Raw genomic sequence first — 16,071 nt, 5'->3', positions numbered from 1 at the left:
TTTTAAGATTGCATTTATTCTCACAATACATTTTAGCTCTACTTTTAGAAAAGATGTGCCTTCTCTTTGCTCATAAACAATTCCGAATGTTACAATAGGAAATATTATTAAAGTGTAGTAAAGGTGTAGTCACATGCAAAGAATTATTTTCATTAGCCAGGGTAACTAAAAAATATAATATCAGAAGCTGTAATTGTTAGCTTGGTTTAAAAGCTTAGATACAGAAATAATCAGTAGGCAGGTCAACTCTTCTAGCCTTTTGTTCTTCCCTATTGAGTGTGCCTACTTAGTAAGGATTTCAGTGATGGTAATCCATACTGAATGCTACTCTTTATCTTCTAAGTCTTCATTCAAAATAAAACTAATTGGTACATGTTTTGTTCATACCAATTAAGTGTGTGGGTTTTTAAAATACAAATGAACAGAAAGAGGTATGAACAGTCCCAGGGAAACATGAAAATCTCAAGAGCTGTGGGAGAAGATGAACAGGCAGCATTGAAGTGCTGTAGGAGAATATGAAGAAGGAGTATTGAATGACAAAAGCAAGAGAAATGGAAGAGAGGAAAACAATTCAAATTGAAAGAAAATCCAAGGTTCCGGACAAAAAAAAAGTGTTGCACATTTTTGTATTACCTTCATTGCACTAAAAGGTACTAAAGAAAAAGAAAGTAATGGAACTCCTAGAAGCTGATTAACTGAAATTCAGGTTAGCAAAAAAAAAAAAAAAGCCCTTATATAAGTAAAGAAACCACATAGAAGTCAAAGGGGTTCTGCCATTAATATTAGAGGGTACCTGTAGTGCCTTCTACAGTTTTCATTCCTACTGTGAAAGATTTTGTGGAATAAAACAGAATGAGGAAGGCTGTGTAGAAAGTTTAAAAAGAAATAATCTACTTGGAGAAACCTGGCTTTCAAAGGTACCCAAACACAGCTAGTAACTTCATAATAGAAGACTGACTTCTTGTAGGTATCACTGCATTCCATTCAGAAATATATACTTTAAAATGTGTCCATCCATCAGGAAATTATCCCTTGAGTTCAGCTAGAGCTTGAGACAACAATCGTGTCAAGTTGAGCAATGGGTCTTTTGTCAGACTTAGGAACTAACAAACAAAGCTCTTTGTTCACTGTAGTACTAATTACATGCACTCACCTCCCTGTGGAAAGAACTGAGAGTAAATATCTTTGAAGGTTTCTTCATTGACAACACCACTGGGGCATTCCTGAAAAAAAGTGAAAGACGAGAACTGAATAGCATCCAATCTGGCCCAGTCAAATTATGTGTTCATGAGACGCTACAGAACATGAATGTAACTGGGGGTTTAACATGTCTGATTTTGCACTCTCAACCGAATAATAATGCATTAAATGTTTATCACTTTGAAGCATCTTCCTAAAGAGTTCCCATGGAACAAATATTTCTTCTGTGCCATATAACTCAACTTCAGTGTTGAGACCTGAGTTAGATGTGAGCAGCAACCACTCTGCTGCAGTGGATGGAACTATTGGTGTCACCGTGGGACATGGGTGGTTGCTCCTGCAGCTGCCAGCAGCATTTGTGTGGTATGGAAACCAAGCAGGAATGTAAACTGCATTTGCAGTTAGGTATTACTGATAGATCATGCAGTCATATTATACTAGAACAGTTATATTCAATGAATTCAAAAGACCCTACAACAGAAAATTCTATTCAAACCTTGCAGATACTTCTGCCTCTTTATATATTTTTCATAAGCTGCAATATGTAATAAAGAATAAGCATGAAGTGTCAGAACAGAGTTATTACAAAGAAAAAGGAAGTAAAGTGGAAGAAAAGAGGATTAGACCAGTGAGTTTAAAAAAATTACTTATGTAAAGAGGTAGGAAAAGCAGAAGGAATATTATTTTGTTTACTAAGTCGCACATAAACATCAAAGGCCAGACAGACAGCTTCTAGACTTGAATTTGTCAGACTGAGCAGATGGCTTTGGGCAATGCACTTAATTCCCTTTTGTATTTATTCCTTTAACACAGAGTGTGAAAAAAGCCTCTCAAGCTCTTTAAAAGGAAAGTATTTCTAGAAACAAAGGTAAATAAAAAAAAGACAAATTAAGTACTAAGATTTATATATTTATTTTTGTCTATTTCTAAGCTATGTGGAGTGATGGCTCAAATTTATTTACTCCTAGTCCTAAACTAGAGAAAGGAAATAGCTTTAAATGAAGTTAAAGAACAGTGTAAGATCTTTTACCAGTGTAACAACGGATTTTCCTGTGAGAGCAGATGATATTTCTATTAGCTCAAATAAGGAACACTGAGATATTCCTAGTTATGACAGCTTCTGCTAAGAAACAAACAGTGTAATCTTGCTGAGAGATGAATGCACTGCCTGAAAAATGCATATCAGATCTGTAAATCTATGATTATTTTGATTTATGTCACTTATCCTCAGCCAAAATCAGCTCTCCACCATAACTAAGCACATGCAAGCATGGAGTAGGAAACAATTCTGTTTGATCAGTACAGATGTAAAACAGATGTCATAGAGACAGACGTATAAAATTTGTTCCTGGCCACAGAGCCTGTCACTGATTAGACTTACAGCACAGGCCTCTGTAAGACAAGGTATATACTGACTGCTGGGCCACACTGCCTTTCAAACCAAAGCCTTCAGGGAATGGGAGGAACAGGAAAATTAATCTAGCATCTCTACCCTTCATCAGGGAAGGAGCAATCCCTTAGGTGAGGCGGTATTTGGTTGTGAGGACATTCTAAAACATCTCTCTCTACTTCCCCAAAAGACTGTAGTCAGATAGGATACCGTCTTTGTGGTCCCCAGCAAGTTTACTAGCTTGTCCTTTTATGTGAAGCCTTCTGGTGTTATATAAGTACGCGCAAAAGAGCAGTGGTTTTACTTGTATTTGAAGCACAATAAAGAAAACATCAGAGAAGTGTTCAGGTACTCACTGATAAAATGTTATGCAATGTAGAAAATTTGACAAAAGTATTTCATAAATCCCAAGCACACATCAGAACATAGTCTACATCATTCCCAGACTTGCCCCAGGAAGAATAAGGGGCAGCCTTCTCCCCAAGATGGGTGGGAGTGTGAAAGAACAATGCAGTATTTTAAAATCTAGAAAAAAACTGCTGTGGCTCCTTTCTGTTCCATATGCAGTATCTTTTCAGACAAAAAGCTAGGCACATTTTGAGTGAACTAAAAAAGAAAACCAAAACAAAGTCCCTCTATATATTTGAATGTCTACAATTAAGAATTTCCTGTTTTTTTCTTTCTTTTTTTTTCTTTTTAATTGTGAAGCTTAACAAATAATGAATGACAAAATGTGCTCCTACATTCATCTAACTCTGTGGCTTATTAACGTGTACAGCAATTTTTCTACCTTTTCCTTGGATGAGAAAGTTATTCAAAATATGCTCATTTTGCATAGAGTACAATTCCCTTTTTTACGAGAAATGCCACCAACTCCAGCTGTGCCAGTCCTTAGTCTGAAGCTGTGAAGAATCAGAGTTCTATTTCCCGACTGCATTTAAATGTTGTGATACTAGAGGAGAATTAAGGGTACTCTGGAAAAAATTGTCTGATTTATTCTTTGTTAGTTCAAAATGAGTTAGCAGCCTAATTTTAGAGAAATACATGATATACATACCTCATTTAAAGGTAATACTTTTTTCTGTCACTGTTTGAAAGAAGCGTTGCTTGAAAAGGCAACCTTCTTTCACAGAATTATGTATTAAGTAGAGGCAGGAATGACCTCTTGAATTTCCCTACGTTGACCCTCTGTATTTTCCTCTGCTCTTTATGAAATCATTGCCACTAACACCATATCTTTTCCATTCTTGGAAGTCTGTAGTAATGGTATCTTAAGGACATTCATTAAAAATATGTGATGCTGGCCAATTCTTATCAGAAATATCAGTTAAAATCTTTCTTTAACTTGGATCTTTCCTCTGAGACTACAAGGCAGTGAACACTCCTGCTCTTAAATAATTTAAGTCTAAATATATATATAGAGAGAGACAGCATCATTTACCTCCAAAACTGCTCTTTTCGTGACTCATAAACCTGGCTTTACTGTGTTTATCAGGAGATTTCTCTAGTTCCATGAAAGAGATTTAATACTGTAATTGTAAAGTATGCTCCATGGCTTTATGTCAAGTTATTGCTGACTTTGTCCATTCTACCCACTATAATGAAAAAAAATCTTTCTAACCTTTCATTAAACTTATATAAAAGAGAGGAAAATAATTAAATTGTTTGAAAGAAAAATGTGAGCCTTATTTAAACCATTTTGTATATTCTTTTTTCCTCCAGCTGTATATAATCTGTTACAGAAAATTTCTGTTTGACAGTCTTTTAAAATTGCATTAATGATGCATTATATTTTACTTCTGGAGAATAAAAAGGAGGGAAATTTCATTCTGAACTCTTTTTCCTGAGTCCAGTGCTCCCTCCTTTAAAAAAAATGCAAACTGACAGAAAGACGAGACAGAGAATAATAAATATGATTCTGCCTTTTGATCTTTCTTGCTTGCAATTCTACTGCTGGGAGATTACACCTCCAGCACATGGTCTTACAAACCACTGCAAACCTGTAAATTATTTACAAGCTTCATGCTGTCTAAGCTGCCTTTTTTGCAATATCCCTAAGTATACTGCAGTGAGTGGATTCTTCTTTATCACCTAATCAACACCCTTTTTAGACAAAAGACAAACCACAAAAGACAAAAAAGGAGAAATAGTGAAATGAAATGTGAAAAGAGAATGGAGAAACAAACTCAAAACTCAGACTTTTGGCTGTATAACAAACAGTGTATGATGGATAAAGCTGTATTAAGAGCTTTGGCAATTTACAATATATTTATGTGCTTTTGCATGACAGGTTCTTCATCCCATGCTTTATCTGCTGTCAGTTTTCACTCTGCTTCATTTTAGATCTATGTTCATGTCCATTGATTTCATTATTTTTAACTGATAGTATTTTCTCTTTTTGCATGCACTTCTATTTTGACTGAAAATCTAAATGTTCCATAAACACACAAAACTTGATAGAAGAACACATATGTAATTTTGAAATAGCATGCTGATACTTTCAAGCTAAATTCTACCAAAAATCGCACAACCTAAACTCACATTGGCTTTTCATAGTCCAGTCCAGTGACTAATTTTTCATCTGCATATAATAGGGGTTTGATCCAAGCAGCATGAAAATTTAACAAATGGCTTGATCTAATAACATAAGTAAGTCAAATTAATAATGAATTCTGGGCCAATAGGCACCTCACAAAGCTCAACAAGAATCTCAATGTTCTGTGCCTGGGAACAAATCCTCCTCTGCCCTCGCTGAATGGCAGCTCTGTGGGGTTACAGCTGATGTCAAGCAGCATATGAGCCATCAAAGAATTCTCACTACAAATAATATAAACCACCTATTGGTCCAAGGCCAGCAGGCTGAGGAAGGTATTCTCTCTCTCTACTTGGGACAGTCTTGGGGCCCCTCCAAGGATGTGGGAGAACTGAAGAGGGTTCAGCAGAAGGCCATGAAGACTACTAGGGATGAGAACACATAGCTAATGAGGACCAAGAGAGAGAGAGCTCAGCTTCTTTAGTTTAGGCCATCGTTAAGGGCTGAGATAGTAGCAGCCCATCTGAAAGGCTGTGACAGAGATTAAGGAACAAAGGAACAAAACTCTTAGTAGAGACAGACAATTTAACAAAGTTTTGTGGCCACAGTCTGAAGTTTGTGAGCTCACATTAGACACCAGGAAAACTTTTTGAACTCTTCTTGGTAACCTGAAGTGTACTGATGCTTCAGACAACTCTTAATTTCAGTGGAAGTATGTGCCACCTTGGAAACACAGCCAACAGCCTTGGAAAGTTGTCTATGTACATGGCAGAGCTTTTCTACAGGATGAGAGGAGAGGCTTTGACAAGTGGATTTTGATAATTTGCCATTATGAACAGGAACATACTGACCAGGAAGAAGAGTGTGAGTTAGGGACTTGACACAATAGATTCTTAAGCTTGTGATTTTTTCAGTCTTCAATGCTTTTAAGGATTATGCAGTTTTGTGCACCTCCTACTTTCAAAGCTACATACCTAAGACTGATTGAAGTTCACTGTATTTAGTGGGCATTCTGATGTATGTAATTGAGATGCAGACGTTCTTATGATTTTTATACTTGCAGAAAATTTAACCAAATTATATTTGTGCAATGCACATGGGTTGCAATACAAATTAATTTATCCTGCTAGTGATTTGGAACCAACATCTAGTTTTATTCAGAAAAAAAACACATGTATTTGATGTTTAATCAGTGCACATTGATGTGCATTTAGCCTAAATTGCCCTCCCATGGCAAAATATCAGTGGCTTTGTAATAAAGTTACTCAGCAAAATTATCAGCAAACCATTAGTCAATGTGTTATCAGACAGAAGCATTTTTTAGTGTGGCTACAGGAATGTATTATATCAGCAAAGTTTATACTTGAAATGTACAGTGTTTTTTCTAAGCTTATAGAAAATTTAATTGCAAGCGAACTCAGGTGATCTGAAAATCCAGTTGCTAAAGTATTTAAGCACTATATAAATTATCTGGAACAAGCCCAGTGATACCCAGTTCACAGATTACTCCTATTTTGATCCTCCTCCAAAATAAAATGTGTCAAAAGTAGCAGACATAAGAAACAGGTACTAGCAGCCCTTCCAGTGATAGAAAAGGTAAAGACTCAGGTGAAACATGTCTAACATGATCTCATGCCTTGGAAGAAGCAGAAACACCAGATGAATCTCACGCTGAAAGGACCCCTTTTTGCTCTGACACTGAAGCTGACACATTGACATGGGAGGGGGGTTGGAACTAGATGATCTTAAGGTCCTTTCCAACACTAACTATTCTATGATCCTACAACATTCACATGACATCCACCTGAAGACTTTTGCCAAGAACAGCACTAATCAGACATTTTACTGCAGTTGCTGAGCCAAGCAGATATTTTTTGTACAGATATGACACTTGATCCAAAACAACAAGACTTATAAATCTTACCAACTGCCACTTTCAAAACCTAAATATAGATCTCTGACACTCAGTAGCCTCTCTAGGTTTTGCCAGTTCGCTTCAGATTACAGTATTTTGTTTCTCAGTGTTACTGCTTAAGTAATGGCTCTGTAGCCCTAGGGTGATGGGAACCAGGAAAGTAAGTAGTTACAAAAGCAGAAGGGTGAGGGTGGGAGGATCAGAGACAAACAGAAAAAGTTCTCTCAAACAAGCAGTGTCACATTAAAAAAAAATGGTTTGAGTTTGTTGAAATGACAAATGTGATTCTAAGTGCTGCTAAGATTAAGCTGCTGGGTCATTAAAATATCTCATGTTTACACATGAGAATTGGAATAACTGGCTGTTCAGGGGTGGTGAAGTTATACTGAAAAAAGTTTACAGTTGCAAAATAAACCCCAAAACAGGAAGTGATATAAAAGCCAAAGAGAAACAATGGTGACAGCAATTTCATTGTCAAGATTTCTGAGGAAATTAACTTTCCTTCCTACAGCTGCAAATTCATAACAGCTGGTTTTAAATACTTCAAGTGCCTGCTATTTAATGTAATATCCCAGTTTGCCTCCAACACAGGGTGGCCCAAACTCTTTTTCCCAGATTTGCTAATCCACTTGGCTTGGTTGTGCTGAAGGATGGATCTTGTTCCTGGTCATTTCTTCACTCATTTCCCTCCACTCTGCAAGGAGAGCTCTCCCCAGAGCTTCTTCTTAGTTCCTCTGGTTGATGCTTTATTTCCACCTGTCTTTTCTCTTTCCCTTTGCAATAGAGCACCAAGCCCTATCTCACATAGTCTCTGTTTCCTAGTTTTTTGAAGAAACCATTTTAACAGCCCCTCTCTGAATCCCCACATCTCAAAATCTTTTCCAGATCCTAATCTTTCCTTGCAGAAGCTCCATCACAAGTAACCCTTTACCAGGCTATCACCAAATATTACTCAATTTTTCAGACATAACAATCCAAGATCAAACCAAGAAGTCATCAGATAGATGCAAATTTCCAGTCAGACAGATGTAAAATCTCAGCTCACTTTTAAGAACTGGCACCTTTTGTGAAAAGCATGAAACAATTCTCTTTCCTAATATTCTGCATTTTCGCTTTGTGTCACATCTTGCTTTGTGCTGTTTCTGTAACAGAAGCCAAAGGATGCAGAGAGAGAACCCTTTCCTGGGAAAAAATGAGGTGCAATTCAGGATTTCCAGCGCAAGGGAGTATAAGTGATAGCAACATGGTACACCGATATGGTAAATTCTCATGGCAAACAGGAAAACCCAATGCTCTTTCAACAACTGCTACACTTCTGGGCCACAAGAAAGGGGTGATGCTAATTTGGCAAGCAGATGCAATATTGAAAAATTACTTATTTGGACATTAAAAAAAAACTATTAGAAGATGATATAAGTCAGTATGTATGCTATTAATCAAAATGCGTTTTATCGCAAATAATTAATGGTAGCGGATAATGTCATGTCATAGGACATGAAAAAAATGCTAGTTAGAAGTTTATACCCAAAATTTATCTAAAAATCTTTCAGCTTGCAGACACAGGAAGAAGAGAATTCAGTGGCTGCTGTGCCTTTTTTCCTCTAGGGCCAATGCAGGAGCTGGCTTTTTAGAGTTTTATTATGCCTTACGGCATAAATTTAGCTAATATCCAGCTGACATGGTATAAAATGATTTAGTTGTGTCTGCAGGCCAGTGAATATACTTCAAGCAGAGCAGAAAAAAAAATACAACCTAATGTACTTCTAGACTAAACTTGTTTATATTTTATTTATACTTAATAAAACTGTTTATATTTTATAAGCATGCTGCTCCTGGCTGAATGCTGGCTTTTGTTAGGTTACGTGGTAAAAGCTCGCCTGTGCACCCACAGAGGAGCACAAAGAGACAATGGCAGCTTGGGGAGCCCAAATAACGCCCTGCCGTAGCTGCTTCCAGGACATCTCAGGAACCACCAGACCATCAAAGGCCCTGCTCCACAAGCCCAGAGGAGCACAGAGGTACAAAGGAAGCAGGAACCCAAATTAAGGACAGAGAGGAAGGGAAACACTGTCCTGGCACTTCCTGGCGCTGTCCCAGGAAAGCCTCAGCCCCAGCGTCAGGGCACCAAGATGGATGAATGCTTGGACTGAAGAGGACTGCTGCTTCATTGTGGTGGACACATTCCAGCATGCAGCGGAAGAGCATTTTGGGATTGCACAGGTCTTATTATGGGATGTTTAGCAGCAAAGAAGAGGTGGGGAAAGGGAGGGATTTAGGTGATCGGCAGAGGAACAAGTGTAGGAAAATAGAGGGGTAAGGGGATAAAAAGTCCTGTCCACATGTACACAGTTAGCTAGTCAGTTTGTTTGTCTGGAGCATGTGCAGGGGTGTGAGTGCTAGAAAAGAGCAAGATGGATGAGCTGGTGAGCAGGTGATGTGACCTGGGACCCAGGATGTGAGTGGGTCTCTAACTATGACACCATGGTGGGGTTGGCTCCTAGGACCCAGGGAGTCCGGTCCAGATTTGTGTGTGCACATGAGATGGCCTGTACCAGCAACTGCAGTGGGGCTACAGCCTCGAGGGCTCTTATGCACAGTATCTATGTGTATACATATGTATGTATTATCATTTGTGGACCTCTATCCTGCTCAGCCTCAGGGGAGGCTGTTGGTGCTGCCTGTGTTTATGTGCCTGTTCTGTGCATCTGTGAATTGTGCAGCTGGCTATGTATACAGGTATGTATATTTTATGTATACATGTGCTCTATGTGTGTATGCCTACTGGGAATACATAGAATCATAAGACAGTTAGGGTTGGAAAGGACCTGAAGATCATCTAGTTCCAACCCCCCTGCATGGGCAGGGACACCTCACACTAAACCATATCACCCAAGGCTCTGTCCAACCTGGACTTGAACACTGCCAGACATGGAGCATTCACAAACTCCCTGGGCAACCCATTCCAGTGCCTCACCACCCTTACAGAAAAGAATTTCTTCCTTATATCCAATCTAAACTTCCCCTGTTTAAGTTTTAACCCGTTACCCCTTGTCCTATCCCTAACAAAAAGTCCCTCCCCAGAATCCCTATAGGCCCCCTTCAGATATTGGAAGGCTGCTATGAGGTCTCCAAGCAGGCTGAACAGCCCCAACTTTCTCAGCCTGTCTTCATACAGGAGGTGCTCCAGTCCCCCGATCATCCTCGTGGCCCTCCCCTGGACTTGTTCCAACAGTTCCATGTCCTTTTTATGTTGAGGACACCAGAACTGCACACAATACTCCAAGTGAGGTCTCACGAGAGCAGAGTAGAGGGGCAGGATCAATAATCAAAAGCAAGTTCTGTTGTATTATGTATGAAAACAAAACAATATAATGATGTTACAGGAAAGAAAGTAGGGGCTAGAATTTCTCATTCACTACAGTTTTACCTCCATTGGAGATAAAATGGTATGATCTCAGCTGATTTAACATGGTTCAAGTTAGTCCTGCCTTCTAATAGGGATGCAGTTTTCAGACTAAGACCAGAAAAGAAATGAGGAAAAGAACATTCATAGCCAGATGCTGTTCCCAGAGGAAGACAGGGGTGGGGGGAAGAGTGGAAAATAGGGAGGGGAAGAAAAGAAAAAAAATTGTTTCTGCTATAAAAAGCTGCCTTTGGGTATGTATTTGTTAAAACATGCTGTACTTCCAACAACTTTTCAACCATGTTTGAAGTCAGTTCTGTAAACATGACTCTATCTCCAGCATGAGTGGTATCTGCAAGACAAGAGGAGTGAAAGTGAATCCTTGAGCACCTTGAGCACTTGACATGCCCAGCCCAGCAAATGATCAGCTATAAATATGTAAGTAAACTTTTGAAATCACTGAAGAACAAAGTTAACTGTCTGCAGGACCTGATCACACCTTCAGCCTCTCTGCTGATGGATCTGGGAGGATAGCAACAGCCTCTTCTCTCTCATCATTGAATCTTGCCTGACATTTTCGCTTAAGAAATGTAATGATTTCATTTATTTGATTTAATAAATTTATATAATTCGGCACATTAATTAATCAGTATTGTATTGAACTTACTTGGAATACCTTTAAATATATGTTGGTATTTGGTAAATACATTTTTAATTTATTTACTATGTTACCATTTTTAATGTATTTACCAAATACCAGAAGGGCTAAGATCAAGTTTTGACCAACTTTAGAGCTGCATGCTGAGAAGAAATGTTTGCAATTTATTGTAAATTAAACAAATAAATTTGTAATTTTGTAACTAATTTCTTTGTAGGAAGTATAAATCTACTTATCTTTCATATATTCATCAGGAATAGATTTCATTGCCTTTTTATTTTTAAGTGATTACTAGTGCGATTAACTTTTTGTCCTGAAAGTACTCTTAGAATTCAGGGCTCATTTTTTATACTGGGCTCTTTGTTTTGAGTTTTTTTTTTCTATAAAAAGGCAGAACACATACCAGAAAAGGGAATGTGTGGCACTGCTGGAGTTCAGATCACATTATTGGTCAATGTAGGAGAAATACAAAGAGCAGGGGAAAACCAGCAGCAGCTAATAAAAGCAAAATTATTTTAGCGGGACTTCAAGGTAGATAATATAAACAAAATGAGGTTTCTGGGGCAAAGAAGGTTTTGATGTCATTAAAGGAAAACTGAATGTAGTCTGAAAAATACATGAAAATATGTGCTTAAAGAAGATGCCATGCACTAGCTTTTGAAGCAGCCTCAAAAAACACTAAGTCAGAGAAACCCTCTCTCTTGAAATATTTGAAATGTGGCTGAACAAAGCACTAGAAATTAAGACTGGAAAAACTAACTTGGGAATAGTTAGGTAGTTCAAAAGATCTTTTTCTTTACTCGTTAATACAGATTAAGAAAAAAGATTCCAAACATATTTATGCTCCTTTTCTTTTTTCTTTTCCTTTGCTCTAAATACTTCTAGAAGAAGAAATAACAAAAGAAGATATGGGGAGAGGAGAGCACCTGTTTTTCTGCCACAGTTAGATTCCCCCAAGAGGACAATGAGTTCACAGAGATTGAACTATAAATATTGTCCATTAGGTGTTGGTAAAGTTTCAAGGGGTTATTTCTCCTGTGAATTAAAAGAGAAAAAATAAAACAACCCTGTGTCTTTGTAATGTATTATAGACAGTTATTTCTCTGAAGAGCTTCTTTGAACTGGCAACTTCTAGAATTCTGTATTGTCAGTATTTGGGCTCCTGCCTTTTAACACCTCTTTTTGAAAGTAGATGAATAACAGAAACATTCAATTTCCTTTGTCTAGACATATCATTCAAAACCTCAACACATCAAATGGGAGCTTTGAGGGTTCTTAGGAAATCAGTTCGTGTAGGAGATAATCACAATGACTATAGAAGAGATACCTGCTTTGGCTCTTTTGATCAGGCAATTATATTATTCCCCCACCTCTGTGTTCCTCTTGAGCTTTGCTGTTTGCCTACTATAAAAGCCAGTTTGTCAAAGGACTGGAAGGGTGATTGGCAGGACAGCATCTCAAACTACTCACAAAGGATGACAGTTGGTTTTATTCTATCTTTACACCTATCATTTTGGGGTCCTGTTGAAGAAACTGCAGTTAATTACTGAGAAATGTTCACAGATGGGAAGATGAGCAGAGGCAGGCTTCACTGGAAGAGATGGATAAAAGATGGGCTTCTCATTTTAGCTTTCTCAGGAGTCGGTTATAAAAAAGAAGCAGCTTTCACAGCATCTTTTCCTTATTGAAGCAGTTCTTAGTTTACATATAGAAAGATGCTGTAATCAGACAGTGATGAATGATGAAATATGTTGACCAAAGGTGCATCTCAGACCAGATTTATCTGATGACTTCAAGGCCAAAATTTCTTTCTAAAACAGCTTACTATTTTGTTCTCAATTATTGCAGAATTAAGCCTTATAGATTAGAACATAACATACTGTAGTCTTATATACTTGAACATACTTGGGAGCCTTGAAAGCTAGAAACAGAGGTGAAGAAATATTTTCTCTTCTTTGTAGAAGCTGTATGGGATGAAAGACAGAGTGAGTAATGCGAAAGGAAAGTGTTTTTTTGTTAAATGGTTAGGGATGGTTATTTCAGTCTTTGTCCCTACTCTAAAGCCTTCCTATGAATTTGCCTATTTATAGTTACAAGTGTAAAGCATAAGCAGCTTTTGAAGGAGGACCTAGAACATAGGAGGCATTCCCAAATGGAATGCACTAATTACTGGGTCTAAAGGGATATCCTCCCTTTTGATATTTCCTCCCTGATCAAAAGTGCAGTGGAATTACTTCAGTTAAAGGTTCACAAAGGCAACACCCCAGGTTGTTGCATTATAATTTCTACCGCAGGAGCTGTGGAGTCATTTTATAGCTTATTTGTGGCAGTCTGTATTTCTAGGAACATTGTGGAAGTGAGTGGATTTGGTAGCATAAGTCTCCATTGACATCCACTAGTGAAATATATGTAAAAACTCCTTCTAAGCCTTGTCTTACCACGCAAAATACAAAATTTCTTTCTTCTATTTAGTACGTAGGAGAGTTACAATAATGTTTCCAAATGGCACAGCAAAGATGTACACGATTTTGAGTTTCCACTGGAAGATACTCTAATGAACAAAAGCCTCTTCCCACCCTCTACTTGCTATGGCAGTTTCAGAGGAAAACAAGCAGAAATAAAGGAACTGGCTCACACCCAGCATGAGCGGCTTCACACAGTAAATAACAATCAACACAGTGGCTGCTTCCACTATGCACTGGGAAAAGTGCCAGCCAGGCTTTTAATCAGTGCTGTTCTTTGTTTAGCAAAGATCCCACTGACTAGTGTAATTTTTAGTTTCTTATTATTAGCACTGGCAGTAAAACATCAGCTAATATGACTAAAGATTTGAACTTAAAAGGTCACCCCAAAGCCTGACACACCAAACTTTATGGATGAGTCCCTGGCATCTGAAATGTACTTACTGTTTCTGGCCTCACTGCAGGAGAGGATTTTGCAATCCTGACTTCACAAATTGGCAGGAGCTATAACTAAACTAAATGTAGCAGAACCCATGCTTCAGATACTGAGTGGTGTAGCTTGCTGTAAACACTTCGGCGAAGACAAAATACTCAGCCTCTTGCGAAAAGCTGTATCTAGGAGAGCACTGCTTCTGTGTGAGATGCCTTTCACACATTCCTGTGTGAGTGTTTTTGATCATGTCCCTTCAAATTAACTGACATTTCAGGTGAGAGGAGGAATAGTTCCTTGCTGGCAAGTGCTGGTCTCTCAGATGCACTCCCTTAGAACAGTTCAAGCAATTGACTTCAGCAGAACGAAGGACATCACCAGTCCCCAACAGCAATAGTCAAGTATATGTCAATTCCCTACATTAATACCATGGGGGGTTTATTTTGTTTTTCTTACATGAGGGAGTTAGAATTTAGAAGCTCTGCTGGTGCTTTTGCTTTCCCTACAAGCTCCCTGTACCCTCAAAAAGTAGAAGATTCACTAAGGAGGAAACTGTTCTAACATTCAATCACAGGCTCCCTTCTCTATGTTCCAAAACCCCACTGTCATATCTGCACTCCCATCACACCATCTCCTTTATTCTGCTGCCCAAAGGGCTCCTTAAAGCATCGGTCCGTGATATGAAGATGGTACTTAACGACTAGAGCTCTGCTGTTCATGGGCCAGAGTGGGCTTCATGGAAATACATTGAGCTATAAATCTAAATGCCGTTGAGAAGGAGAAGTGAAAGGTTCCATAAGACAGGGAAAGATATACCATTGTTACTTACAAATGACAGATTATTTCTACATTGCTCTCTAAAGCCATGAGAAAAGCAACAGAATGGAATTTGAAGTTTGGTCAGGAATATGAGCTGATAACTTTTTAGCACAGCAAAAACAAATCTAAACAAAATGCCTAAGTGTCCTTTAGCCTATTCTGAAGCTTTCCTTGTCTCATATGTGGATATTCACAGAATCACAGAATCCTAAGGGTTGGAAGGGACCTCAAAAGATCATCTAGTCCAACCCTCCTGCAACAGCAGGGTAACCTAGAGTACATCACACAGGAACTTGTCCAGGCGGGCCTTGAATATCTCCAACATAGGATACATTCGATACACTGCTTTTGGCAGCATATGTAAAATTTGTAGCATAAGTCAAATCATTGGAACTAAATACTGAGATAAATCTAAATAAACGTTGTTGATATTTTCTGGCCTATTTTGTGAAATGTGAAAACATGAACAGCATAGAGAAACAAAGAAAAAAAAAATGTCAAAAGACATTTCCCAGTTAAAACAAATAACAAGAAGTGAAAAAGATAGAGAATCAGACACATCTGAAAAAGAGTTATCCATTGTACAGAGCTAGGCCTAAGAAGGAGCTTTAATTTCTCATAGTTGTATCATTCCCTATGGAAACTGAGATTGAAATTGCTGGGCATAAGCATGTCTTGCAAAACCTAAGCTATGGGCTCATAAAATTTGTCTTCATTCCAGAACTACAGCTTCTGAGAATGGAATAAGAAAATAAGGCGGTTATAACTTGGGCTCCTTTACAGGGGATGGTCCTACATCTCTTGTTCAATAAAGCAGATGCTATATGACTTGATTTATTTATTTTCAACAGTACTGCAAGTGCAGTGGAGGTTTTGGAAATCAGATTCAGTGTGGTTATTCGATCAAGTCTGAAGGATCATATGAGACTCAGATCTGGAGAATTATCCTACTTAGCAATAAGAAACAGAAAAAATAACTGATCCCTGTGCATAACCTTCTAGCATGTTCAGGGACTGTTTAATGTTGAGACAGTTACATTAATAGAAAAGGGACGGGCTTCTATTTTAGGATCCTAATTAGGTCTTCACTGGAAAATGAAGCAGAAAACTAATTCTCAGAGTGCCTTGAAACACTGCTCCAAGGAACTTTAAATGCAGAATGCAATAACCAAATGCAGAAAGGCATCTTGTTTGCAGAGCGAAACATGAAACCTCCAGGTTTAGGTCCTCTGTTGAACAACTGAGAGATCTGAAGAGGCTT

At 38.2% G+C, this 16,071-nt stretch overlaps 1 protein-coding gene across 9 annotated transcripts in view; it reads right to left on the bottom strand.

The window, feature by feature from the left end:
* KCNIP4 (potassium voltage-gated channel interacting protein 4) overlaps positions 1–16,071 on the bottom strand; it is a 434,877-nt gene that overhangs the window by 23,376 nt on the left and 395,430 nt on the right. For all 9 annotated transcript variants that reach the window (XM_057405630.1, XM_057405637.1, XM_057405633.1 and 6 more), the window contains one exon: positions 1,154–1,223. In XM_057405630.1, the coding sequence (XP_057261613.1) occupies positions 1,154–1,223 (70 nt within the window). The remainder of the gene's footprint in view (positions 1–1,153; positions 1,224–16,071) is intronic.

This window comes from Pezoporus wallicus, unplaced genomic scaffold (genome assembly GCF_028554395.1).
Source record: "Pezoporus wallicus isolate ANWC-B61680 ecotype Strahan unplaced genomic scaffold, APGP_CSIRO_Pwel_v1 contig_642, whole genome shotgun sequence".
In the NCBI taxonomy this organism is placed as follows: Eukaryota; Metazoa; Chordata; class Aves; order Psittaciformes; family Psittacidae; genus Pezoporus; species Pezoporus wallicus.
The sequence above is the reverse complement of the archived record's forward strand: the minus strand, read 5'-3'. Positions and strand labels throughout refer to the sequence as shown.